Source organism: Odocoileus virginianus, chromosome 26 (genome assembly GCF_023699985.2).
Source record: "Odocoileus virginianus isolate 20LAN1187 ecotype Illinois chromosome 26, Ovbor_1.2, whole genome shotgun sequence".
NCBI lineage: Eukaryota > Metazoa > Chordata > Mammalia > Artiodactyla > Cervidae > Odocoileus > Odocoileus virginianus.
Genome location: NC_069699.1, coordinates 39,610,775 through 39,637,087, shown reverse-complemented (window position 1 = coordinate 39,637,087; position 26,313 = coordinate 39,610,775). Strand labels below are relative to the sequence as shown.

General features: G+C 46.0%; 4 protein-coding genes across 18 annotated transcripts in view; all 4 read left to right on the top strand.

Moving 5' to 3' along the window:
• The window catches only part of ABHD6 (abhydrolase domain containing 6, acylglycerol lipase), a 72,635-nt gene extending 68,023 nt beyond the window's left edge, over window positions 1-4,612 (top strand). For all 4 annotated transcript variants that reach the window (XM_020887422.2, XM_020887421.2, XM_020887423.2 and 1 more), the window contains exon 9: window positions 3,513-4,612. In XM_020887422.2, the coding sequence (XP_020743081.1) occupies window positions 3,513-3,689 (177 nt within the window). In that variant the 3' untranslated portion in view covers window positions 3,690-4,612. The remainder of the gene's footprint in view (window positions 1-3,512) is intronic.
• Window positions 4,613-11,242: 6,630 nt separating this feature from the next.
• Window positions 11,243-17,581, top strand: RPP14 (ribonuclease P/MRP subunit p14). 3 transcript variants are annotated; one of them, XM_070455830.1, is made up of 6 exons: window positions 11,243-11,351; window positions 14,162-14,279; window positions 14,418-14,502; window positions 16,455-16,531; window positions 16,971-17,049; window positions 17,493-17,581. In XM_070455830.1, the coding sequence occupies exons 2-6, from the start codon at window positions 14,203-14,205 to the stop codon at window positions 17,547-17,549; spliced, it is 375 nt and encodes a 124-aa protein (XP_070311931.1). In that variant the 5' UTR covers window positions 11,243-11,351; window positions 14,162-14,202; the 3' UTR covers window positions 17,550-17,581. The 3 variants fall into 3 exon arrangements, with proteins under 3 accessions (XP_070311931.1, XP_070311928.1, XP_070311929.1); XM_070455827.1 differs by lacking the exon at window positions 11,243-11,351 and adding an exon at window positions 11,444-11,662; XM_070455828.1 differs by lacking the exon at window positions 11,243-11,351 and adding an exon at window positions 11,444-11,701.
• A 78-nt stretch (window positions 17,582-17,659) lies between these two features.
• On the top strand, window positions 17,660-23,407 carry HTD2 (hydroxyacyl-thioester dehydratase type 2). The gene has a single exon (XM_070455832.1). It carries the CDS (start codon window positions 17,669-17,671, stop codon window positions 18,173-18,175), a length of 507 nt encoding a protein of 168 aa, XP_070311933.1. The 5' UTR covers window positions 17,660-17,668; the 3' UTR covers window positions 18,176-23,407.
• A 1,007-nt stretch (window positions 23,408-24,414) lies between these two features.
• The window catches only part of PXK (PX domain containing serine/threonine kinase like), a 79,835-nt gene continuing 77,936 nt past the window's right edge, over window positions 24,415-26,313 (top strand). For all 10 annotated transcript variants that reach the window (XM_070455801.1, XM_070455811.1, XM_070455800.1 and 7 more), the window contains exon 1: window positions 24,415-24,617. In XM_070455801.1, coding sequence (XP_070311902.1) covers window positions 24,516-24,617 — 102 coding nt within the window. In that variant the 5' untranslated portion in view covers window positions 24,415-24,515. The remainder of the gene's footprint in view (window positions 24,618-26,313) is intronic.

Sequence of the window (26,313 nt, the reverse complement as noted above, 5' to 3'; positions counted from 1 at the left end):
TATCATGTCCCTTTACCCCCAATGCTTCAAGGTGTGTTTACTGCAAACCAGATTATCTCACATGATCACAGTACATTGTCACATTTGGGACATGTAACATTGATACCATAGCTTTTAACTAATATACAGTCCATATTTCAAATTTATTCCTTGTTTCAGTGATGTCCTATATAGAATGATCTTCCCCCTGCCCCTGTAACCAGGATCACATAATGCGTATCGTGTCTTTTTAGTTTCCTTTTATATAAAATGATGCCCTCTTTCTGCCTTGATCTTTTGTAACACTGAGATATTTGAAGAGTGCGAGCCAGTTATTTTACAAAATGTTCCTCAGTTTGAGTTTGTTGGCTGTTTCTTCATGATTAAATTCGGGATACATATCCCTGGTCAGAATATCTCATGGGTAATAAGACTTCACATCCTCAGAAGGAGAATATCTTTCCTTCAGTGGTGGGAATTTTCTAAACTATTATTTATTTTGGGGGCTGCACTGTGTAGCATGTGGGATCTTAGTTCCTCAACCAGGGATTGAAACTGTGCCCTAGACAGTGGAAGCCTGTTAACCTCTGGCCAGCCTGGGACATCCCAGTGATGGGAATTTTGATTGATTGTGATATCTGATTTCTTCATCATAGATATTATTTCTCCCCTTGCAACTAATAAGCAGTCTGTGGGGAGGTACTTTGAGACCATGTGGATATCCTGGTCCTCATCAAACATTTCCCTCTAGATTTACCATCCGTGAATGGTTGTTGCCCAAAACAAAATTTTATGTTCTTTTTGGGAGCTGCATAGTACTCCATTATCTGCTGCGTTAGTGCCCTAGTGATGGTCACTTTAGGTCTTTTTCAGTTTTTTGCTGTTAAACCACACCGTGATGTGCGTCATTGTACATGTGTGTTTGCAGTGTGAGAGCCTGTCTTAAGGGTCAATTCTTGGATGTGGAATAGCTTGATCAAAGGCTTTGTGCATTTTAAAATTATAACAAGTTTTTGACAGGCTTTGTCAGATGGCTCTGTTAGTTTGCTAGGCCTCCTATAACAAAGTACTACAAATTGGGAGGCTTAAACAACAGAATTAAGTTGGCTGCCAGTTCTGGCATACACATACACTAGGGGCTTTCCTGGTGGCTCAGATGGTATAGAATCTGCCTGCAATGCAGGAGAGCTGGGTTCAACCCCCAGGTCGGGTAGATCCCCTGGAGAAGGAAACGGCAACCCACTCCAGTATTCTTGCCTGGAGAACTCCATGGACAGAGGAGCCTGGTGGGCTACAGTCTGTGGGGTTGCAAAGAGTTGGACATGACTGAGCGACTAACACTGTAACACCAGTTCTGGAGACTATGAGTCCAAGACCCAGGCCGCAGCAGACTGGTTCCTGCTGTGACTGGTGGGAGCTGGGAAGCAGAGCCTGTTCCCGGCCTTTCCCTGAGTTCCTGGGAGTTTGCTGGGGGACTTTGGTGTTCTGTGCCTTGTAGACGCCTCACCCTGACCTCTGCCTTCATCTTCACATGATGTTGTGTTTAAACTTCTCATTTTTCTAAGACGCCAGTTATGATAGATTAGGGGTCCACATACTAGATTAGGAGTTCACCCTGCTCCAGTATGACATCATCCTAACTAATTACATCCACGATGACCCTGTTTCCCAGTAAAGCCACATTTTGTTAGAACTTCAGCATATGAATTTGGGGAGGGGGCACAGTCCATCCATAATAAACCTGCCAATGAAATACTGACTTATACTTCGGAAACTCCCTTTCTGTTTGCAACCGTTCTTTAGAAATCATATCTTACTGAATGTTCTTGAAAAGTTTAAAATAAGAGGTGCTGGTGGGAAATGGAGCCTTTATAAGGCCCACAGGCAGACAGAATTACAGTGTCTATCAAAGGGTATCTGGTTGTCTCACGCTGTTGACCATCGTGAGAAGGGAAATGGGAGCAAAGCTCTCCATGTTGAGAGAGCTCCCCTGTGGACGCTGAGGTGAAAGCCACCGTTGTGAGCCCCGAGCAGACTGCACATGCCCACCACGTGTGTGATGTGAGCACAGACAGGAAGTCAGGCTGCACCTCAACTGCCCACGACCGTGGGAGGCCCAGGAGAGGAGACTGGGGAGAAGCCAGGTCTGTGCCCCGGCGCAGGGGCAGGCAGGGCAGTGGCGCCAGCGTGCAGCCATCTCAGCATCAGCTGGTATGCCCAGCGCGGGAACCAGGGCATCAGGAGGAGGGAGAACACACGTGCTCCCTTCACAGCAGCCGAGGGGCTGAGAACAGCTTTGTGGATGCCTGGGCGGAGAAGCGGGACCCAGGCTGGGCCAGCAGGCAGAGATGAGAGTCGGAACAATGAAGGCCTTTCTTCGTCTCAGATGCCCAAGGTGATGTGCGCTCTCAGGGCCCAGCAGGAGAGGCGGGATCGCGCCACGCTCCCCATCAGCTGTTCCATCTTGCGTTTTCTCAGCCCGGGGTGCTCTGCACTCTGCTCACCCCACTTCCTGGTGGGTGGCAAATCTTGGTATCACCAGTCTGGGGTGAGAAGAATGAAGCTCAAAAGCAGACAGTGCTCGACTTTGTTGGGATTTTGCTGTCGGTGTTAAGACCGGAGTGGAGGGGCCGCCTTTGTCTGGGGGCGGGGAGGTGACGTGAAGGTGAAAGCAGTGAAGCGAAGGGGGCGAGTATAAATCTGACCCTGAAGGAGGAGAAAGTCAGTAACTGAGTTGGGGTAAAAGCAAGGTGTAACCCAGGTGAAAAGGAAAGGGAGTTTGAAACCCTGGGAAAGTGGTGGGCTTCATGTTGGAAAAGCACTGGCTGTTCTTCACACACTTCAGGGCCTGAGGTCACACAGCTCGGGGACCCGCTGAGGGCCTTGAGGACCCAGTCCTCTGGTTTGTGATAATTCGTCTCCCCGTCTTGCATCTCTCCTGTGGCCTCCCCACAGCTCGGCCTCCCCTAGACCAGCTGCAGGGTGCATTCTCCGGGCCCAGCCCGATCACGTCACCGTCCTTAATACAGCCCCCGGGGCTCCCCACTGCCCTCAGACTGAGCATGACTCCCGGCACGGCCAGATGCACAGGCCCGCCCTCCCCGCTCACGCGGCACTGGGCTCCTTGCTGTCCCTTGCACGTGCCGTGTCCTCCCACCCTTGTGCTGGTCCCTCTTCCATGATCCCCCTCCCCTGTGGCTTCTCAGCTCCCCGGATTCTCCCCCGTCAGAGTCTTCGCCACCTTGTGCTGCACTTGTCTGCTTTCCAGTCTGGCTTCCCCGCCATACCAGGGCATCCTCAGGGCAGGGCCTGTGTTTCCAGCGCGGCAACACTGCAGCAGCATACCTCCTAGAACCGAGCTGCAGAGTCAGACGTGAGGCACGTGGTCACTTCCATCAGAGAGCCACAAGCTCCGACACCAAAGTGACTTGGTTCTAAAAATCACCCCTGCCAGGCCTGGACAGGAGTTCTGTCCACGGAGTGCGTTCGGGCACCTGAACCCTTTCCATCCAGTTTCCTCTCTCGTCCCACAGGTGCTCGATGTGTCCGGGGCGGATGTGTTGGCCAAGTCAATCGCCAACTCCCAGGTGGAGCTCCTGGAAAACTGTGGCCACTCGGTGGTGATGGAGAGGCCCAGGAAGACAGCCAAGCTCCTTGTCGACTTCTTAGCTTCTGTACACAACACAGACAATAGCAAGAAGCTGGACTGAGGCCCCGGCCGCAGCCTGAGCTCCACACCCAGCCTCCACTCCCATCTCTAGAACCTGTCACGGCCACCACTTCTCAGGGACCCTGCCCCAAATGCGGAGGGAGTGCCCCTGTCCCTGAGGAAGCCGGCCCCGGCTCCAGCCCTGGTCTCTCTAGATCCACAGAGCCTCAGGGGCCGTGAAGAAATCTCCAAGATGTTTTTTCACAAAATGAAAATTCACATGGAACAATAAAAGAAAACCTATCCATGAAATCTACCCAGAAGTCTTCACATTTATGTTGCAGAGCGCCCACATTGGACCACTGAGGACATTTCCTTTAAGATGTTCCTCACAGACTGAGATTCCAGATGTTTCTGTTGTTTAGACATTCTCCTGTGCATAGTCAGTGGCTCTTTTAGGAGCATTAGCCCCCTCTTCGCAGAGCCCCTTGTTTATGTCTGATTTAAGTTTTATGTCCCATGTGTGACTGCCGCCCATCAACTGCAGGACCGTGGAGGAACACCGCAGGCTGGAGGAAGTACACACGCAGAAGACACGGCCTGCCTCAGCCAGCTTGCAGAGCAGCAGAGAACACAGCTGGCTGATTTGCCCGGCACCCTGGGTCCGGTTATGTCTCACGTGAGCCTGGGTAGTGCAGTACAGAGATTCCCTGGCCGGGGGGGTCCCTAGGAATAATTTATTATTAAAAAAACAACACAAGACTAATAAAGCAATAATATTCTAGACATCTATCTAAATAGTCAGACTCGGGTTCCACTCCAAAGCACCTCTTTTCTATCTTGCTGTGCTACTGAAAAACCTTTGGATGTTTGTTAATGAATTCTGTGAATTCTGTGAACAATAGTGTAATTGAAAATAAATCTCAACTGCTGTAAAAGTGACCACAATGACATGAAATAAATGTAATAAGTCTAGATCAGCAACATGCAAGTGGTTTCTATTTCTAAGCTCTTAATGAAATGTAGTGTTGGCAGGTTTTCTGTAAACTTGAAAATGTGTTTCTTGTTTGCTTTCTTAAATTTATTTATTATTTTCAAAGAATTTTTACTTTTCGTTTAGCTGCTTCAGGTCTTAGTTTCAGCACGCAGAATCTTTTTGGTTGTGGCATGTGAACTCCTAGTTGCAGCATATGGGGCTTGTTCCCTGACCAGGGATAGAACACAGGCCCCCTGCATTGGAATCCAGGAGGCTTAGCCACTGGACCACTAGGGGAATCCCCCAAATGTGTTTTTTATAGTAAGGCTGTTCTGCAGGCATTGGAAGACCTTACTTGCATGAGTTACTAGTTTCATTCCCAGAAATCATGTTTACAGTTTTTTTGTTTTAATATTTATGTATTTGGCTATGCCAGGTCTTAGTTGTGACATGTCAAATCTTTAGTTGTAGCATGCAAACTCTTAGTTGTGGTTTACAAACTCTTAGTTGCAGCATATGGCATCTAGTTCCCTGACCCGGGAGCCAACATAGGCCCCCTTACACTTGGAGTGTGGAGTCTTAGCCACTTGACCACCAGGGAAGTCCCATGTTTGCAATTTTTATTCAGTTGAAATTGTACATCCGAAACAAAAGGTAAGGGTCATCAAACTGTTCTTTTGACTCTTCTGTGGCATTTGGAAACCTAAACTCCTCAGAATAGTCACTCTTTCAAATCTTTTTGCAGAGTCTGAAGCCCAGTAGTTCTGGAAATAAAGTGAGAACTCTGTGGTGAACATTGTGGTATAAGTTGAAATTCAGGGCTTGGTCTGATTATTTTAATATATCAAGGAAGAGCAGAATATAGATCTTAAAAATAAGAGATGTGAAAATGTGACATCAAACTTTGTGCAGCTAAAGCAGTGCTCACAAGGAAATTTATAGGCTGAAATACAAATACTAGAAAAGAAGAAAGGCTAAAAATTAAATAATTTAAGCTTCTATCTTAAGAAGCTAGAAAAAATGCAAATCAAGCCTAGAGGGGAGAAAATAGAAGGAAACAGTACAATGAGAGCAGAAATCAATGAAGCAGAAAAGAAAGTGTATATTTGTCATGTTGTTCTAGTCTCTCCTATTCACCAAGAACTCTGAGCTTAATGAGGTTCCCAGAGGAGTCAATCACGACAATCATGACAGATATGACTGGGGACAGGTGAAGACCCAGACCTGGGATCGGGATCCCAGATTATTAGCCCTGGGTGAGGACAGATGGTTTCCTCCTGGGATAAGGATCCCAGATTATTAGCCCTGTTAGATGCAGGAATAGTTACCTCCTGGGTTGAACTAAGCATCACATCCAGAAGCCACTGCACTGCCCCCTCAGTGGGGCCATCCAGAAAGGGGCACGTGCTGGCCATCACCCTTGGAAGGAGAGTGGGCAAGATCTTCAGGACATGGCTCCCGCCGCCTCCTCTGTCACAGGAAAGCACAACTGGAACCCATTCCCCCTGCAGTAGAAGCATGGAGTCCTGACTACTGGACCGCCAGGGAAGTCCCTGGAGAGTTCTTTTGTTTGCTTGTTTATTGATTTATTTTTGGCTGTGCTGGGTCTTGGTTGCTGTGCGCTGACTTTCTCTAGTTGTGTTGAGTGGGGGGCTTTCTCTGGTTACGGTGTGTGGGCTTGCAGTGGCTTCTCTTGTTGCAGAGCACGGGCTCTAAAGCACAGGCTCAGTAGTTGTGGCACATCAGTTTCGGTGCCCCACAGCATGAGGAATCTTCCTGGGGCAGGGATTGAACCCATGTCCCCTGCAGTGGCAGGCAGGTTCTTAACCACTTGACCACCAGGGAAGTCCCATGAGAGCTGTTTTTGATAGACCTGCGAAGTGGGTTTTCAAGGTTCTCTCTTGACCCTGTAATTGTGGTCCTATTATGCTAGGAAAACTCAAAAGCAGAAAAGCATGTCTCCCTCTTGAGCCCCACTTCCTGCCTTTGTGATTAGGAAGAGCCTGCAGGTTCCTGTGGAGTGTCTTTATTGATGGGTTCTGTGGAGCATCTTTAATGACAGTCTTAGAAAGAAGGAAGGGGTTATTTATCACAGCCCTGCCTGAAAGATTTCTGGAAGCTTCTGAAATAACAGTGGAAAGCCCCAGGAATCACATGTGGGCTCTTGCCTCACTGCCTGGAGCCAGATTGTTAGGACTGCTGAGGATGGAGCCTCCAGGCAGACGTAGAAGAGGCTGAGGGACCAGCAATGTTTAGAACTCAATCCGCCATTAGTCTGGACTCCTTGTTCTGGGCAGAATGACACCAGGAGTGACTGGTGCAAGACACTGGATGGGCTGCCTGCCAGTGTAAGTCTTATCTTCTATTTGAGCCCCTGAGTTCCTCCTTCTTCTCAGGGAAGCTTACTTGTTGCTTTGTCCAAAGGAAGCCCCTGGAAGTTACTAGGAGATTGTAATGCGTGTCAGGCTGGGCTGAATCTTGTAAATCACACGGCTGAATCAGGAGAACGTGCCAGCTGCTGCTCTGTGTTTTGATGCACCACCTTGTCAGACCCTCACTTAGCCCTATAAGAGACCAGGGGCCACTGTGCCCATTTTACAGCTGAGGAAACCAAGGCTTGGAAGGGCAAAGTGCGTTGCCCAAGGTCACAGATAACAAGTAAAGGGAAGCCTCTCGGTTTGTGACTGAAGGTGACTTGCAAAAGCAATGCTTTCACTGGTTCAGACAGGAGCACTATTGCTTAATTTCCAGTGGAACCGGGAACCCAGTTGGCTCACCTGGATCAGGCCATTGCGTGGCAGCTTCAGCTGCAGATCACTGAGGCCACACCTTGGGCCCCTGCTGAGGAAGGTGACCTGCCTGTTTATTCAGTAAGTTCGGGATCTGCCATCGCTGAGCCGCCTGTGAGGCTGGAAACAGGCTCACCTGGATTCCAGCATCATGTTGCTAAAGGACACGTCAAGGTGCCTGCCCTCCTCATTCTAGCCTCTTAATAGCTGGAGCTTGTGTTATTCGGTCCCTGCAGGGCTCATTTACCTTGCTGGTACCCTCATCCCTCCTCCACTCTCTGGAAATAACTGGGGCGATTTGTCCAAAGCAGATTTCTGGGGCGGCGGAGGGATGTTTCTGGTTGCCGCAGAGGTCAGGCCGCTGCTCTTGACTGGTGATCATCTGGTGAGCACAGGACTAGACCCCACACTGGTTGGAACTGGAAGGCTGCTCATTGGGGTTCCCGAAACATCACCTGTTCCCTCACCGCCACACAATCAGAAAATCACGCACCCTGTTGCCCCCACCCCAGATGTTGCCTTTAAACGCTTCCCTCCGAGCCGTGGGAGAGTTTGGGTCTTCTGAGCAGGAGTACCCCTCCTCCTTGCTTGGCCTTGCCATAAACCCTTCTCTGCTCCACACTCTTGAGTGTGTGTGGCTTCACTGAGCCTCAGGCACACCAGCTAGGGTTGACGATAGTACTAAACCAAGTCTTTTATTAAAAGCAGTAGTTTATTGGGTCTATTTCAGAAATGTTTGCTAAAATACTCTTTGGCCAGGTTTCGGACCATTTTTAAAGGGTCTCTTGGACTCTGTTTCCCAAGTTTTTCTGTCTCTTTCTCTCTCTTCCCCACTCCTCGTCCCATCTCTTTTTCATTGTTTATCTCATATCTGTCTGTCTCCATTACCCACACCGACACTCTCTTAACAGTTGGAAATCCGACTCTTCTGATTCTTCATCTTTCCAATCTTCCAAGGTCACTCCTTGAACCATACAGACCAGGACTTTCCCATCAGGCACTTCTCCCTCCCCCGCTCTCATCCCTCCCAAATTGGATGATGTTCATACAGCCTCTCCATTCCCTGAAAGGAGGTTAAAAAAAAGCAGTGGGGGTGGTCACAGATGGGGCAGTGGAAAAGTCCTCAGATTACCTGCCGTGGTCTGGGCCAGAGGGCAGCCGAACTGGGCTGCTGTCCTGGTATCTCCAGCTTCCTCGGGACCCAGTGTTGCTGCTGTCTGGGCTGGAAATCATCATCAGGCTGTGGGCCTGGGGTTGCCAGTGCCTGTGATAGGATGAGGGTCTTGTGGGACCTTATGCGGGGCGGTGGGGGGAGAGAAGGATGTCCTTTGAGCAACAGGACAGCCCTATCTGTTGGCTCCTGGAGGAATCTTTTTCTGGTTTCTGGATCTTTGGTCTCTAAGCCCTCAAGACAATGACCAGGAACCTCAGGGCACACCTAGACGGCTCCCAAGCTCCAGTAAGGATGAGAGGAGAAGAGATTCTTAGGGGCAGAAAATGGCAGGAGGGACTTCTCTGGTGATCCAGTGGTGATCCTGCACTACAGTGCAGGGGGTGAGATCCTTGGTCAGGAGACTAAAACCCAACATGCCAAGTGATGTGGCCAAAAAAGGAAAAAAAAAAAAGTGGCACAAAGATAACAATCCAAGTGACCCAAGTCAAAGCTGACTGGGATTAGTTAACTCACTAGAGGGCAACTATGAGTGTCAGACTACAGTCCCCCACCACCCTCACAGAACCAGATGTGATACTGAATTCAGAAATTTTCAGATTTTACAGAGGTATTATTGCATGTGCACCATACATTGTGTAACACGCCCCGTGAGGTCTGGGGCTGCCTTCTGTGGTCTAATGCATTCGTATTTCTGCTGTATGCTCTGTGCATATCCACAGCAAATGAGACAAAAGCTATAAAAAGCTTCACCTCAGTTCAGATTAAGCATTATGCCAAATGAAGAAAGATTTGGTTTCCAGATTTTTCTTGGATTCCAGGGTGGCAGATAAGGGACAGTGAACCTGCCCTCCCTGTCCCCTCTCTCCTGCTTTGGGGAGTGGGGGAGGGAAATGACATCTTGAGGGAAATCTGTTCTTCCAAGTTGGAAGGAGGGGCATGCAGATGGCTGTGGTCCAAGGCTCCCTCTGGTGACGGTAAGGGGCAAGTCCTGAGTTTTATTTAACAGTTATCAGTATTATAAAAGTGATGCCTTGTCAGTTTAAAATAAACAAACTGGATGGTAAAACATTGTGAGCATTTCCGACACCTTCTACACAGCCCCACTCTTCTTCCATCAGTCCACTTGGAACCCTTCTAGACATTATACTTATGTATATATGTATGTATGTGTACACCTAGATACATATATGTAACTGGTCAAGGCCAGTACGGAACCCAAGTTTGGCTGCTTGCTGCTCCAAAAGTCAATACTCAGAGACGAGTGTTGGTGAAAAAAGTTGCTTTATTCAGGCACTTTTTGCATGGTGCCTGGCACAGAGTAAGCCCTTGATTAATATTAGCTATGGTGGACTGTGTCTGAGACCATCTCCTAGTTGTGGGTTAGAGGAAAAAGGTTTTAAAGGGGGGTTTCAGGAGTGCGCAAGCAAGGGGCTCCATGCAGAACAGCACAGTCAGTTCCAGTAATTATCTCCAGACTGGCTGTGCAGTGGTCTGGTCAGCATCATCTTGATGGTTTTGTGTGTAATCAATCAGTAATCTACTCCAAGGTTGGGCTGTTTCCATCTCCTTAAGGCCAGCCCCTGGAATTCTCAAGCAAGCAAGATGAATTCTCTTCTACTTACACATGGAAGGACTTCTGTACCCAAGAAGGGATCACAGGGTCCTGCTTGATTTCATTCCTCCCCATTTTTGCTGCTCTTCAATCCTGAGGGCAACAGGGGCAGGACAAGAAAGGGAATAAAGTTTTGGATCGAGAGACTAATCATAAACTTGTCAAGGGAACTCGTTTTAGGGGTACTTGGTAGGAGTTGAGAGCTGGGCACGAGATGGCAGTGGTGGAGCCAACACAGACAAGGCCCCAGCCTCATGGGCTTTACATTCAAGTTTTGGTAGCCCCGGGCCCTCTCCTGTAAATACCCTGACATATCACATAATTGGTGGTAATATGCTGCAGTGTGGAGAGAACTGTCTAGAGTCAGATGTACTTATAACTGTGTGCTCTTGATCTTAGCCTTTTGTGCCTCAGTTTTCATCTCTGTAAAATGGATCATAATAATAGTATCCTTAGGATTGTGTGAGAGTTCCATGAGATAATGTAGCTTTTTGCATAGTGCCTGGCACAAAGTAAGCACTTGATTAATATTAGCTATTATTATTGAATACACACAGTATGTTTCATGAGTACAGGGGCCATATCATCTTGTTCCCAGTACCTGTCATATAATAGGGGCTCAGCAAGTACTTATTCAGTTAATGAATACATGATACTTGGTTTACATGTGGCAACAGAACCATCTGGGCTTTTTATGTTAACCCAGACAGAATACCTACTATGCGCTGGGAGCCACAAGAGACACTGAGAAAGGGTCCTGTCCTTGGTGAGTGCTTTATAGGAGATGCTCACCAGAAGAGATGCTAGATACAAACTTTTTTGAAAGAATGAAGGCATGAGCGAGTGAATGACTGCGAAACAAGCTCCGGGGCGCAGTCCCTTACCCCACGCAGACATCTGCACACACGGCTTTCTGCAGAGTGGGCACTAGAGGGCAGTAAGCGTGGCGAGTCTCAGATTCGGAGTCATTCCTGGGTCCTTAGGAGAACTCCGCGCGGTGGCGTCACATCCGCTCTCCATGTCACGCATCCGGGGGCGGGGCAGAGAGGAGCCAAACGTAAACACCCCGGAGTTTCCCCAGGCCGCAGGCTGCGCGGTAGCTCCACGTCTCGGTGGATTCTTGCAGTGAATAAAGAGTCTGGGAGGCGTCAGACTAGTCCGACGGAGAGCGGGTAGGCTGAAGCCCACAGCGGGGCGACTGTTTTAAGGGCGTGGGCTCAGTTGGCCGCACTGGTGACGTATGGACGTGCGCGCCAGGGGAGCGTGCGTAAGGCGGAGGGACGGCGGGCAGTGAGAAGCGGCGTGGGGTACCTCCCGCTACGGCCGCGGATGCCACGGGCTAAGGCGAGGCCGAGCCGCGGACCATCCCTGGCTTCTCTGCAACGCGGTCTCAGACCCACGGGAAGGCTGAGAGGACTGAGCGCGACCACGTGTGCAGACCGCATGCGCCTGGCCTCAGGCGGGCGCGAAATCAGTGGCGGAAGTTAGTCAAAGAGTTGAAAACTACTTCACCTGCCCAACAGTAGGGAATCGAGAGCTCTCTCTCTTTTTAAAATAACTGATTTCGTCTCAAAATTATATATTGAATGCCTGCCTATGCGATGTATTGCTTTAGGTTTTTGGGAGACAACAGAGAACACGACGGAAAACCCCCTGTTTCTTTTGGAGCGTATATTCTAGTAGGGCTGAGGAGGGAAATTGAAATAAAGAACAAACGAACTTAACAGTTAATGTTGGAGGGTGGTGAATGCCTTGAGGAAAAAGTAGAGCGGGGGCACGGGGCGGTGACATTAGATTAAAATGCCACCGGAACAGATCGGGCGCTGAAATTGAACAGTCATGAAAGAGGCAAGGGAGTGAGCCACGTGGCTATCTGGAGGAATTTCTAGTATGTGGAAAAGTTAGGAGAGATGTCCAGAGACCGGAGGGGAAAAGCTGGAGCTGGGGAGGCCGGCGTGGTGGAAGGAACTGAGCAGGGGAGAATGGTAAGACGCGAGGTCAAGGCGTTGGAAGTAGCAGGTATCGACCAGGTTGGACCTTAAAGGGCTGTAAAGACTTCGGCTTTACTCTGAAAGGGGAACCTCTGCAAGGCTTCGAGCAGAGGAATGATGTGGCCTGGTTAGTTTTTAATAGGGTCACCCAGGCTGCTCTAGAGACGAGACTGGGGAGAGAAGCAGGGGCACTTGTTACTAATAAGTCAGGTTATGAGTATCCCTGCAGCTACCAAAAGGGCTGACTTGAGAAATGGTGATGACAGGCACCGTGGAAGTGCTCCCATTTCCCCGGTGAGCCTGGTGAACGTGCCCGGCTGCAGGGAGAGCTTCCCAACCATCATCTCCTTTTCTCTCAGGACAACCTGCAGGGGGCAGTGCTGTCAATGACGCTGTGGCTCGGGCCTGGCAGAGGCCAGTCAGAAGTGACTGCTCAATAAACACCTGCTCCTTAAGTGTTCTGTTTTTTTTTTTTTTCTGTAAAATAAACATAACATAAAATTTACCATTTTAAAATGTACAGTTTTCTGGCATTAAGTACATTTATATTGTTGTACAGCTATCACCATTATCCATTTCCAGAATACTGTGTGAGTCTGTTATTGGCCTCATAAGCCCCAGACCCCATCTCACTCATATACCTCAGGCAGCCACTCTTCTAAAGTACTCAGTAACACTTCAAAAATAGCTGTTGTGTGCTGGGCAATGAGTGGAATGATTGAGAGTCCTGTTCTCCTTGCCCTGTTAGTTAGGGGAGACTGGTGGTGGGGAAGAAGCAGCAGGTACAGTCTGAAATCAAAGATATTCTTGAATATCCAGGGCTCACGCTACTACCGATTGATCAGTTGTGCATTTAGTAAGCATTAGCTGAATATTCTGTGCCAGACTCAGTTACTATTCATGATTGTTGAATGGATGGTTGGATGTAGCTGCTTGACCCTGACTTCTCCTTTTCTCTTGAGGTCATCATCTGGGAGTGATTGAAACTGAGCCTAGAGATGTGTTTGTAAATGCTGGCTTATAGCCATGTGACTTTGAAAAAGTTGCCTTCCATGGTTGGGCCTCAGTTTCCTGGTTCCTTTAGTGGGGGGAGCAGCTACTAAACAAACAGACAATATTAAAATACTCCATAACAAGAGAACTTAAAACAGGGTGTCAGAGAAGACCTCCTTGAAGAGATGATATTCCTGGAAGAGGTGAACTTTAAGTTAAAAATGTGAAGGCTGAGTAAGAGCAGTCCAGAGTGAGAGTGAGGTGGGAGTGGAGCCAAGGACAGGGATTCTATACAGAGGGACCGGTGTGTTCTGAGTTCTTGAAAGTCCCATATCTGTTAAAAATGGCTTGAGTGTCCATTCCAGACATTCCTCTTCAGACCTTTGCTGTTGAAGCTCAGTCTTTAGGAGGCTGCCAAATAACCCTGTGCAGGCCTGGCCTCCAGACAGAGAACAGGCAGGTCCAGCGTTAGGAGAGTCCAGCAGAGCTGGCAGCCCTCATTCTCCTCTTCATGTTCTTCGTTGACTGAGAGTAAAGAAGAGGTCCCAGATTGTACTCCTTGATGCTTTTATTTTTATTATTTGCATTAAGAGGCATCATGCCTCAGTGGTCTTGAGGGGACTCAAGAGAGTTAGAATCTCTTTGTGCCTTTGGGCAGGTAGTAGCCATCTTTGGCAGCGCTCAATGTTCTCATCTCAAAAATGGGGATACTAATAGTATTTACCTGCTGGGATCATTTTGAAGATGTGACCTAAAGTATGTGAAGTATTTAGCACAGAGCTGGCTATTTAGTAAGGGAAAGTGTTTGCTAGGATTTAAATGAGAATACAGTGGTCTGGCATATGTAAAATGTAGAAACTTCCTTTGTGTCTGTATGGGTAACATCAGCTTGACCAGAATTAGATGAGTTATTGTACTAGGAGTTCTTTTAAAAAATCAGCTCAAATTCTCTTTTAAAAAAAAAATTGAAAAATAGCTTATATCTTTGTAATTTTTAGCTGTCTTGACTCAAAGTAGATGTGATCAGCACTGGAAAAAGATGCCAGCCCCAGCCACCACATATGAAAGAATTGTTTACAAAAATCCCTCTGAGTACCACTACATGAAAGTCCGCCTGTAAGTTCCGTCTCCTAAGTTTCTTAGTTTTTTTAATTGAAGTTTAGTTGATTTACTTAAGTTTTATTTTGATTACTTTTTTATGAATCTGAGTAGTATGAAATTTAACACAGTGCATTAAAATTTTTTTTCTTACAGAGAATTTCAAGATTGTGGGGTTGCTCTGAATGCTGCACAATTCAAACAGCTGCTTGTTTCAGCCCTGAAGGACCTGTTTGGTGAGGTATGGAATCACTTGGTAGTTTGAACACCACTAAGATTTTGTAGGGGCTTCCCAGGTGATGCTAGTGGTAAAGAACCCGCCTGCCAATGCAGGAGACATAAGAGACACAGGTCTGATCCCTAGGTCGGGAAGATCCCCTGGAGCAGGGCATGGCAGCCCACTCCAGTCTTCTTGCCTGGAGAATCCCATGGACAGAGGAGCCTGGTGGTCTACAGTCCATAGGGTTGCACAGAATCGGACACGACTGAAGCAATTTAGCATGAAGATTTTGTAGGACATACTGAAAGGACATTTTTCCAGGAATTATTTTAAAACCACATTTGAAACTGCACAAGCAGAGTTTCAGAAGTGATGAGTTTTGAGTAGGTTTTTTCTAATATGTCATTTAGTTGACAAGAAACTCGTGAGGCAAACGGTTTACTGTAGTGCTACTCAAACTATGGTGCAGACTGGCAACCTGCAAACTGTTTTTTTTTTTTTTTTCTTGCCCACTGTGAGGATTAGTGGCTTGTACCAGAATGTCAGTCAACATACCATTTCCTTTACTGAGTAAGTCTTCAGTGAGAAAATCTGACCTGAGCTAAACACTATGTCCACTGATACTGTCAATTTCCACTCTGGTGCGGCTCCTTATCACAGACCAGCACTTCTGAGTAGTACTATTTTAGTATTCACTTGAAAACAAGTAGAGTTTTGAAGAGAAGGCAAAGACAGATGATTCTCAGGAAATTATTTCCTGGTACATATGTTTTATTAAATTAAAATCTGTCAAGCACTCATCAAAATTAAAAACTTACTCTGCAACAGACTTGGTTCAGAGGCTGAAAAACAAATTACAAAGTTGGGGGAATGTATTTGAAAATCACATAAGGACTGATATCTGGAATATATAAAGATCTCTTAAAACTCAGTAGTAAAAGAAACACAAACAGTCTGTTAGAAAATTGGCAGAAGTGGGCATTTCCTGGAGGCCTAGTGGTTAGGGTTGACACTTTCACTGCAGAGGCCAGGATTCGCTCTCTGGGGAACCATCCCACATGCCACGTGGCTTGGTGCAGCCAGAATACAAAAACCAATCCCCAAAAGTGATATGTTGAGTGATTCCATTTATATCATGCTCCCGAAATAATGTAATTATTGTACATAACTATATAGTCTAGAGACAGATTAGTGTTTGCATGGGTTGAGGACTGAGGAGGCAAGTTGAAAGAGAGCCTTGTGATGGTATAGCTCTTTATCTTGATTATGGTAATAGTTACATTAAGCAATCTATATGACAGTGTTGCATAGAACTACACATATGCACATGTAAACAAATGTGAGTGCATGTATAACTGGAAAAGTCAGAATAAGCTCTGATTTATTAATTTTGGTTTTCTGGTTTTGATGTTATACTGTAGTTATGCAAGGTGCTGACATTGCGGGAGGCTGAGTGAAGGGTGCATGGAACCTTCCCGTATATTTCTTTGCAATGTAATATGACTCTAGTTTTTTCAAAAAGTGTGAGGGAAAAAAAATCCATGCACCTTCTATATGTCAAGTATGAAACCTGATTCCTGGGGATGTAGCTGTGAACATACATGGCTTCTGCCTCACGGACTGTTGGTGTTGGTTATGTTAGTAGGAAACCATGTAGAACAATTAATGGCAAGAACGGTGAGTATTATGAAAGGCGTGGTGGGTCCTGTATGTGAAAGAGTGTAGCAAGCTACTGAACTTAATCTTGGGCATCAGGGAAGGAACAATTTAAAAAAGACTTGAGAAAAGTAAGAAGGTCTTAGCAACATGGAAAGGTATAGGAATAATGATCCAGGCAGAGGGAGCTGTAGAAAAACGGGCCTTGTACTCCAGCACCAATAAATAAAACACACATTTTTTTTGGAGGAGAAAAGTAATTAGAGTTCAAGAGTAAGGATGATAGTCATCTGCTAACGGTATCATTCTCTCCTTAGGTGGATGCTGCCTTACCTTTGGACGTTTTAACCTATGAAGAGAAGACCCTGTCAGCCATCCTGAGGATATGCAGCAGGTATGACTGACGGTGGGACCCTTCTAGTGTAGCAGAGCAGAGAGACGGATGGTAAAAACAGCAGAAGTGCTCCCTTCTGAGAAGGAGGAGAGTTTTGTCATTTTTTGTCCAGCTTTTGGAAGTTTAAATGGGGGAGAATGTGAACACTCACCCTCCAGGAACTTTGTAGTCCAGAGAGCCAGCCTGGGGATTTACTTGCCGCTGTTGTGTTTCCCAGTTGGTAGTCATAGTTGCAGACTCAGAAGTGGGAGTTTTACAAACACGCCTGATTGAGGTTCATTCTGTCCTCTGCCTTGACATGGTATGCTTTCATTTGTTTAGTTTTCTTATTTAAATCAGGTTTCTGGTAGAAACTACTTTCTGGCCCATCACAGAAAAAAGTACAAGTGAGATGCTGCAGGGACGAATCTTTACTGATGCTTTCTTGATCTTTCCGTAGTGGTCTTGTCAAATTGTGGAGCTCTCTGACCCTGTTAGGATCCTATAAAGGCAAGAACTGTGCTTTCAGAGTGATTCAGGTAAAGACACCATCGCATACTCCAGTTGAAGCTGAGTAGTAGACCAAATTGCTTTATTAATACGTGTCCCATTTTTGCTTGCATAAATCTAGTGTGGTTAATGCCATCCAGCTGGGAGGGGGAAACCCACGGCGTCAGTAGTTATGAAAACGTCAGACAGAACACTTAGATTTTAGGTTGTATGGAGAGGTTGGGGATAAAACTTGGAACACCTGTGGAAAAGTCTTTTATTGCTTAATGCCTCGTGCCTGATGTATTGAAATGTTCTTTCTGAGCTTGTCATGCCCATTTATTTATCTCAGGCTAGCTCTCAAGATGCTCTTTAAAATGCTACTGCATCGATTTGGCTTATCCTGTAAAACAGGGCATGTTTCTACACTGTCCTGTATTTCCAGGCAATTTTCTCCTGATACTGCCTTAAAATTTTTTTCCCTCTCTTACAGGTTTCTCCATTTCTCCTTGCATTATCTGGCAATAGCAGGGAACTAGTATTGAATTGAGTAATCTTCAATTTGAGAAAATATTCCTCACTCTCAAAAGTACTTTTTGGTGCCAGCATAATGCTTGGAGACTGAAGCAGCCCTAAAACTCCTGTCGATGGAATTTGAGCGTGCTGAAGATGTTCCCAGTAATGTCCAACCATCGCCTTTGGTGGGGTAGGCTTCACAGGAGAATCTGCCTGAGCCAAGCAGTGCTGAACAGGCAGCCCTTAGAGCACATGCACCTCAGAGTTGGAGACCGGGCTGAACTCAGGAGGGCCTTCACTCCGAGGGATGTGGCCACCTTCTCAGAAATAACAGGGGATGTCAATCCTTTGCACTTAGATGAAGATTTTGCAAAACGCACCAGATTTGGAAAGACAATTGTCCATGGAGTTTTGATCAATGGACTTATTTCAGCTCTCCTCGGTACTAAAATGCCAGGGCCAGGCTGCGTGTTTCTTTCCCAGGAAATTAACTTTCCAGCCCCTTTATATGTTGGGGAAGTTGTTTTAGCTTCTGCAGAAGTGAAAAAGCTGAAGCGGTTCATTGCCATTATTGCAGTATCATGTTCCGTACTAGAAAGTAAAAAGACTGTTATGGAAGGCTGGGTTAAAGTTATGGTCCCAGAGGCTCCCAAATCCTGAAATACGTCTTTAAAGATACAAATTCAGACATCAGTGTTGTTATTGAAAGCCTCTGGGGAAAATAGGGATTGCTATTCTTCAGCAAGGACAGGCTCATAGACCTGTACTGGGGGAGGGGAGCAGGTAGAGAAATGTTCCAGTGTCCACTTATGTTTCACTCCAGATTAAGTATATTCATCATCTATCTAGGTTTTCAACACTGAAAAAAAAATAGGCAATTTCCTGGTGGTCCAGTGGTTTCACTGCCAGGGGCATGGATCCAATCCCTAGTCAGGAAAGTAGGATCCCACAAGCCATGTGGCACAGCACACGTGTACACACACACACACAAGTGAACAGAGGGGATCAGAGGTGATTCTCAGGTTGCACATTTGTTAACCAGGCTCCCATGAGGTGTCATTAAAAAAGAAAAAAAAACTGAAAAAAGTGTTAGGAAAGTTATCATTTAGCTTAATGTTCTACTTTTTTTTTTTTTTTTAATGTTCTACTTTTAGGATTTCAAACCTAATTAGATTTGCATTCAGATAACACAAACCTACCTATATCTGTGTAGAATAAGAATTTACTAAAGTCACTGAGTTTATAAGTAGCAAGCATTTAATTATTAAAGGCAACGATGGAAGATAGGTGATCTTTGAACACCTATCTTTTAACACTAAATATTGTTAGATCCTGTTCTTCAGCAGTTTCTGAATTAGAGTTTATTATAATTTGTTACTGTTTACACCAAGATGGTGATTTATTGACCCTTCAGTGTCTCTTGCCTTTCAGATGGTTTTCCTGTCACTGGGGGAGGGCTTATGTGCATCTTTGGACTCAGTTCTGTAAGCTCTCTTGGTTTCATCTATAAAGCAGGGATAACGACTCCATACAGGAGTGCTGGAGATGACAGATACAAATAGATAAGCACAAGGCCCAGCCTCTAAACAGTAGCTAGAACAAGGCCCAGAACTCTAAACTTTTGCTGTTGTCATTCTCGTCTGTGAGCAAGGTTACAGGTTTCCTGTGTTTGGAGCTATCTGGCCAAAAATTAAAGAACAGATCAGTCTTTCAGGATGTCAGCCAATCTCCATTGGTTTTCTAAACCTGGAATAGATCTTGAGTGCAGTTTCTATTTTAGCAATCCAGGTGATTTTCTCTCTCCCTTGAAAATATTTTGGGGGTCCCTACCCGTTATATAAATAACACATGCTTTTATTAAAAACTGTAAGATAAAAAATTGAAGGAACACTATGGTGGCCAAGTTCTTAATTAAGAGTTGAGGGGTGTTAGAGAGGAAACGTGCCTTATTTGTTATTACTGGTCATCCTTTACACAGCCAGCACTATTAAGACAAGAATCTATAGTAGAGCATACAGGTAGTCCCATCTGTGCTCTGTGGCTTTAGATGGTAGCTCAGACCACAGCTGGTTGCTTTGATCAGGAAGATAAGATCAAATTAATTGGTTGCATCTACCCACATTTCCTGGAAAAAAAAAAATGTTCTCTTCCTGCTGCTGGATCAGTAACTAGATTTTTTTTTGTTTGTTTACATCAAGTGAGTGAAGTCGCTCAGTCTTATCCGACTCTTTGCCACCCCATGGACTGTAGCCTACCAGGCTCCTCCATCCATGGGATTTTCCAGGCAAGAATACTGGAGTGGATTGCCATTTCCTTCTCCATGTTTACATCAAGGGGATTCTTAAAACAGACTACTAGAAAGAATTGTTTTCATCACTAGAGGGCAGTGTTGTGTACGAATGAGTAGTTTAATATTGTACCACTTTCTAGTTTGTGTTGGTAATGTGGAAAATACCAAAATCAGGGTGCAGAGCAAGGATGCCATTATCAGGAGTTTCAGAATGGGAAGCTTATACAGGTTCAGGTTCACCTGAAGAAGGTGTATGTTTAGGCGAAACATGATACATGCAGATAATTGGGTGTCACATTGGAAAACGGAGAACTTGAATCACAAAATAAACACTTGATGCTGAGACCATCTATTCCTGCAGAATGCATTCTCTGGGACTTAATGGCAGTCCTGAAGTATGGGTGTGCAAGTGGAGTGTGGTGTGATCATTGATACTATAAGTTACCATTCTTTCAATGACAAGCCAGGTTTCTACAGTAGTTCTAATCCTTTAGACAATGTTGTGAAGTTACTGTTCCATTTTACAGGCTCTGTGACTTGCCCAGGGTTGTATAGCTAGTGTGCAGTAGAGCTGGAATTCACATGGGCCTGCCTGGCTCCAGAGCGTTTCTTTTTTCCATTGCCCTGTGGGTCTTAAAATGTTCCCATACTGGAACACTATCAGTTTCTGTAATAGTATCTTATGTTGCATTTGTATTTGGAACTACCATCGTACATAATTTTTTTTCTATTTAGAATATTCTAGATCTTATTATTCTCTGTTACAGTTTTAATGTTTTCCTCACTGTTACTTGATGGCTCCTACCAATACCTATCGCCTGCACTTTTTCTAAGTTGATATTTATTCAGTGAGTGTCTTCAGAACAGAATTACTGAAAGAGTTATTCTAAAGATGAAACTGTGTGCAGGTCAGGCGTGGTGGGGACTTGTGTATATGAGATCTGATGGATAGCTGATTAACAGTGTGTAACTTAAAGTAAGCTTCTCAGTAGGAATGTCTCTTTTTTTTTTTTTTTTGATGCTCCATAGATGTCATGGTCTTCTTTGATCTTTATAAACTGAAAAAAGATGGAACAGAGAAGTAGGCAAGGATTTAGGGAAACTCTGTAAATGATGACTTGTTACTTTTACACTGAGCCAAGATTCTCAGACCACTTATGCTTTGTTAAAGCTGACTATAACACAAGCTAGCTGGCTGGCTTTTTCATTTTGAGCTCTCTACAAGCTGCTAGAAAGAGTGACTCTTCTAATGAAAGCACGAGTGACTCTCATATAGGAAATCCTCTTCCAAGTAATTGAGAAGTGGCTTTGACTGTCCAGGGTCACAAAGAGAAGTGAGTACAAAAGTACTGACTGAAAGAGCAAGGCAGATAGTCCTAGTGCTTTCCACGGAGGGGCATTATAAGACTGCAGTTTATAGGATGTTTGATCGCCACAGAAATATATATCCATCGTAAGCAATTTCAGCCTAATGTACTGGAAAATTGCTTAACAGATTTTTTGTATTTGGTTAGAAACATTTCCACATTGGTGAAATGCCACTCATTTCTTTTTCTGAGCAGTGAATCTTAAGTAGCAACAGGGAGAAAGCCTCCCCACAGCCACCATTGTCTTGCGTATTCAGCTAGACAAAGAAGAAATTGCTAAAGGCCCATTGGTGCCTCTTAGGTAACCACAGGTTTTCATTTTGTGCTGAATTATTAGACATTTTTCTTTTTATGTTCTTAGAGCATGATTAAGAGACCAATTTACTCCCAAAGAAAATTGCTACTAAATTATATCTATTAAGATTTTACATTAAAACATACTCTACCAAAGGTTGACAGTCACTGAGTGGTCGTGCCACTCTGAATGCGTCATGTGCTGGCAGAATTTATTAACTGACTCTGCCAGTGCCGTGAAATGACTCTGGGGCTGCACTTGAGTCTCTCCAGGGTCCCGGATGTTTCACTCCCTTTGTCCTTGGCTTTTCTTCCTATGGATTACACACAGAGACCAGAATTCTCAACATCTTCAGAGAAACTTTGGTTTGCAGAAAAACCATAAGAAAACCCAAGATGAATGTGGACACTACATAAATAGAACAGAATTAATAGAAGGCTCCACAAACAGTCGATTTCTAGGCCACAATCAATTTCTTGGGTGGCTCTTAGTGAGGCCACAGCTCACATGACCTTATAAACCATGAGCAAAATTCCTCTGCGATGTGATGAAAAATTCCAGTATGTAAGGGAAGTAAGAATGATCACAAGTGACTTGAATTTTTTTTTTTTAATGCAAATCATGAATATTTAAAGAAAATAATTCTGAGTGGGGAGGTGATGCTGCTTAGGAAGCACTGAGTGTTTTACTAGGTTCTGTGAGTTGATTTGTAGAACAGGTGCCAGATCTGGAAGCGTCCTCACTGAAACTCATTATTTTCAGTCAGTCTGGCCAAATGTCAAGCCGTTAAACAACCTGTGGACTATCTAAACATTTGGCAGCATACAAGAATATAAATCTTGCTTTATTTTCCCTTGCAGCCCTGAGTAGTTATATATATGGCAACAGAAGTACTGCATATTTCATTTGCTTTACCCAGTATGAGACTGGAAGCAAAGTAGATTTGATTCAGATCAGCTCTGGGCTAGGGAGTTTCTCCACATTCACCATGAGCCACTTCAAAAGCCAACTGGCTTTACAGACTATCATAGCCTAGTCTCCAGAGGATCCAGGGATCCAGTTAAGTCTAGGCTCTTCAGGGCACTGATTTGGGTAGATGAGATTATAAGGCTCTCTATAGTATTTATTCTCAGAGGCTTCAGGCAAGAATTCCTCGAGCACAGGAAAGCCTAGATTGAGAGTTAGTCTCTGGCTTCAGTCCATCAAATACATGATTTCTCACTTTCAGTTTCATTTCCTTAGTAAGGAAGAGGACAGGCTGTCATTTGATGACCTTTGCAACTCAGTTGTATAATATTGTTATGTTTTTTCCTAAACATAGTAGTAAAATATTTTTAGAGACATTTTGAAAAGTGCAGAAAATAGCATCATGATTCTGTTTGCTAAAGACCCTCAGCTAATATTTTGGTGGGCTTCCTTCTGATGTTTTTCCTATGAACATTTTAAAATCTTGAGATCATAAAATGCATATATTGGTTTTTTTTTTCCTACTTACTTTTGTATCTAGGGCATTCCCCAACATCATTAAATATCCTTTGATAATCTAATTTTTAATCTTTGTAAAATATCTATGATTGTATCACAATTTGTCCAGTCTTATATGTTATATACCTTTGAGTGCTATGTATTTGCACTGATATCTGAGTATTTCCTTAAGATAATCTCCTACAGGTGGGATTACTGGGTGAGGATGTGTGTTGTCAAATCCCAGCTGCTAGTGCCAGACCTCTTACATAGTTAAGTACTCAGTAAATAATTGTTGAGTGCATAAATGCCCCAATTTATATTCTCCCAGCAGTATGCAAGAAGAGCCTTGTCTCTGGTCAGCCCACATGATATGAGTAATGATTAAAGCCGAATTTTGGTTTCTGTGAATCTGGTAATGAAATAATGTATTTGCCTTAAGAAACACAAGTAAAAAGAGAACCCTCCCTAAGTGATACGTAGTTATAATAGACTGCTGCTTTATTATCTCCATGTTACAGATGGGGAGCTGGGGCTCAGAGGTGTTGGGTAACTTAATTCAAGGGCACACAGCTGGTAATTCCAGCTCTCTGTTGTCTTGGGATGCTGCCCTGGCAGACAGCACTGTGGGTGGGTCAGGATTATGGCCTTGGGTTCAGGCAGATTGGGGCAGATTTGGGTCTGAGTTGATCAGAGTTATCTGGCTCTGGGTTTTGACGTTCTTGGAGCCAGTACGGTGGGATGGAGCACCCCAAGTCTGAGGTTGAAAGTTTGAAGGCCTGTGTGCTGAGCTTAGAACTGGGCCAGAGGGTAGAGATTGGGAGTTCTGGACCAATGCCCAGGTTTTAGGGGCTCCAGTTCAAAGAGCTTTGGGTCTGAGAGTGCTGGAGTCTTAGGGCTTCAATTCTAAGGGCCCAGCTCTTAGGTTTTTTAGTCTGAAGAGCCAAGTTCAAGAGGTCCCCACAAAATCTGAATTTGAGGGGCTTGTTCTAGAAAGTTTGTGGTTCTGCAAGGCACAGCAGGAGAGTCCCATCCTGAAGGCCCTTTTTTCTTGGTCTTAGGGTTCTTTGACCTGGGAGGCTTGATGGGAAAGGGTCAGTTGTAAGTCAGGGTGTACAGTTTTGAGGGTCTAGTATGAGAAACCTATCAAGGAAATGTTTGGGATTGTTTGGGCCTGAGCGTTCCCGGAGCCTAGAGCCCAAGACGCTGTGTCCGGCTCTGAGGACCTCTTGGGGGTGATGGCTTAGGGTGAACTGTCCCGAGGTCTGAGGCCGGTGCTGAAGGTACCGAGCTTGCGGTGCGCCTACGTGGAGCTTGGAGACACAGATCCAGGACAGCTGTGACCGACGGTTTGGCCCTAGGACCCCGCGGAGGGGGCAGCGCGAAAGGGTTGCCTGTGCCGACAGCCAAGGCGGCGGGGGCAGGTCGGCGCTAGGGCCCCGCGGGCCCGGCGGGCGGCGGCGGCGGCGCGTGGGGCGGCGCGTGTTGACAGCGGCGGCGGCGGCAGAGCCCGGCGGGCGGCAGGACTCGGCGCCCGCGGTTCCTGCCCCTGGTCCCGAGGCGGTGGCGGACCGGCGTCCCGGGATGGCCTTCATGGAGAAGCCGCCGGCCGGCAAGGTGCTGCTGGACGACACGGTGCCGCTGACAGCGGCCATCGAGGCGAGCCAGAGCCTGCAGTCTCACACGGTGCGCGGCCCGCCGGTCGGGGCGGGCGGCGCGGGGCGGCCCCGGGCCTTGAGAGGATTGAGGGCGTCCGGGCAGGGTCGCCCGGGAGGGGCCCGGGGCAGGGGTCGGCGGTCCGGGCCGAGAGGGCTCGGGCGTGGCGTCGCTTATGGGCCAGGGTCCTCGGGGCCCAGGCGGCAGCCGAAGTCCTGAGGGGACGCGGGTGGTAACCGCAGCCCCTTGGGCCAAGGGAGTGGGAGGGGCTCGGCGGTGCCTGGGAAGGGACACCGAGTCGGGGGAGGTGAGGGACCCCCGGGCCCACCTCGGGCCGGCTGGGGAAAGGGACCACTCAGGACCCACTGCATTTCTCCTCTTTGGGGCGGCTGAGTTTCCCTCCTTTCAGCTGGGGATCCGAGTGGTGGGGATGAGGGTGTGCCGGGCCAAATGGAAGGATGACTTTATAGAGCCTACTTGTTGGGATGGTAGAGTGGCCGGTTTCTGAAGCCCCCTTTCCAGGTCAGCTGCTTGCTTGAGGCACGGGAAGATGGTGAGGGAGGCAATTTGGGCTCCTGCTGAGGCAGGTGTTTGAAATTGCTCCTTCCCTTCCCTGACATGCTCTTTAGCAGGCAATGGTAGCATTCAATTGAGTTTAAAACCCACTGGAGTAGCATAAAGGAGTAATAGGTCCTCATAGCAAACACAGACAGAGTTCATTTCTGTTACATAGTGTCTTTTATGGGTCTTTAAAATCGTGGTTGTTTTCGTATGCCTGTACCTTTTTTTTTTTTTTTTTGAAAAGCACACTGCATTATAATTTACCAGCAATAAACCAGCACCCCCCCCCCAAAAAAAAAAAACCCAAAAAACCAGGAGCTGCTAGCCAGTGGGACTTTGTTTGGGAAATAATGAATGGGGAGAGAGAGATTCCTTAGATTGTAATGTTTTGTTGGGTCACCAAATCAGATTCCACTCAGAGGCTTGTTTGTTTACCATTGCAGGGGGTTTGGGGTTCATCATCTGGAGCCTGAAGCCCCACAATAGCCTTCTGTTCCTCTTCTTGCTCAAGCTGTTCTGGCGACTTCAAAGACATCTTTTATTCTGTTGTATTAAAGCGGGACTTTTTTGAACCTCAGTTTCCTCTTCTGACAGTCATGCTTTGTAGGGCTTGGATCCTTCAAAGTGTTCACTTCCAGTCTAGGAAAATGGTCATGTATTTTTTAAAGTGCATTTTATTTCACTGTGCATGTCTTTAATTCTGTTCTACAGACTTGTGAGAAGGCTCTGTATGGGACAGAATTTGGTAACCCCTCTGTAATTTGTGCCTAAGGGAATAGAGGTTAGGAGTTGAAATTTAGGACTGGGAATCAAGAATAAATTCTGCTATTTTAATTAGATTATTATTTTAACTTGACTGTTGACCAGTACATCTTATATCCTTTCAGGGAGTGGGGTTGGGTCTTAGGCTTATTTTGTACTGAAAGTCCAGAGAGTTGATTATAAATGCTCACAGAACTTCTTCCAGAAAGCATTTCATGATGGATGGCCGCTGCCCCACGCCCTGTGCTCACCTCCACCTTAACCTTGATCAGTTTATTCTCTTTACTCTAGTTTTCCACTCTACCAGGCTGTGAGAGGAGGGACAATTATTGTTCATTTTTGGGCTCCAATTCCAGGCATCTGATAGGATTTCATGTGTCTGTTGATTGAATAAGTGAATGAA

Excerpts from the sequence above, each read along its gene's own strand:
- RPP14 (XM_070455827.1), top strand. The coding sequence starts at position 11,509 with ATGCCACGGGCTAAGGCGAGGCCGAGCCGCGGACCATCCCTGGCTTCT. Across the intron at positions 16,532-16,970 it reads ATCCTGAGGATATGCAGCAG|TGGTCTTGTCAAATTGTGGA; the intron begins GTATGACTGACG and ends ATCTTTCCGTAG. Across the intron at positions 17,050-17,492 it reads GTGCTTTCAGAGTGATTCAG|GTTTCTCCATTTCTCCTTGC; the intron begins GTAAAGACACCA and ends CCTCTCTTACAG.
- HTD2 (XM_070455832.1), top strand. The coding sequence starts at position 17,669 with ATGTTCCCAGTAATGTCCAACCATCGCCTTTGGTGGGGTAGGCTTCAC.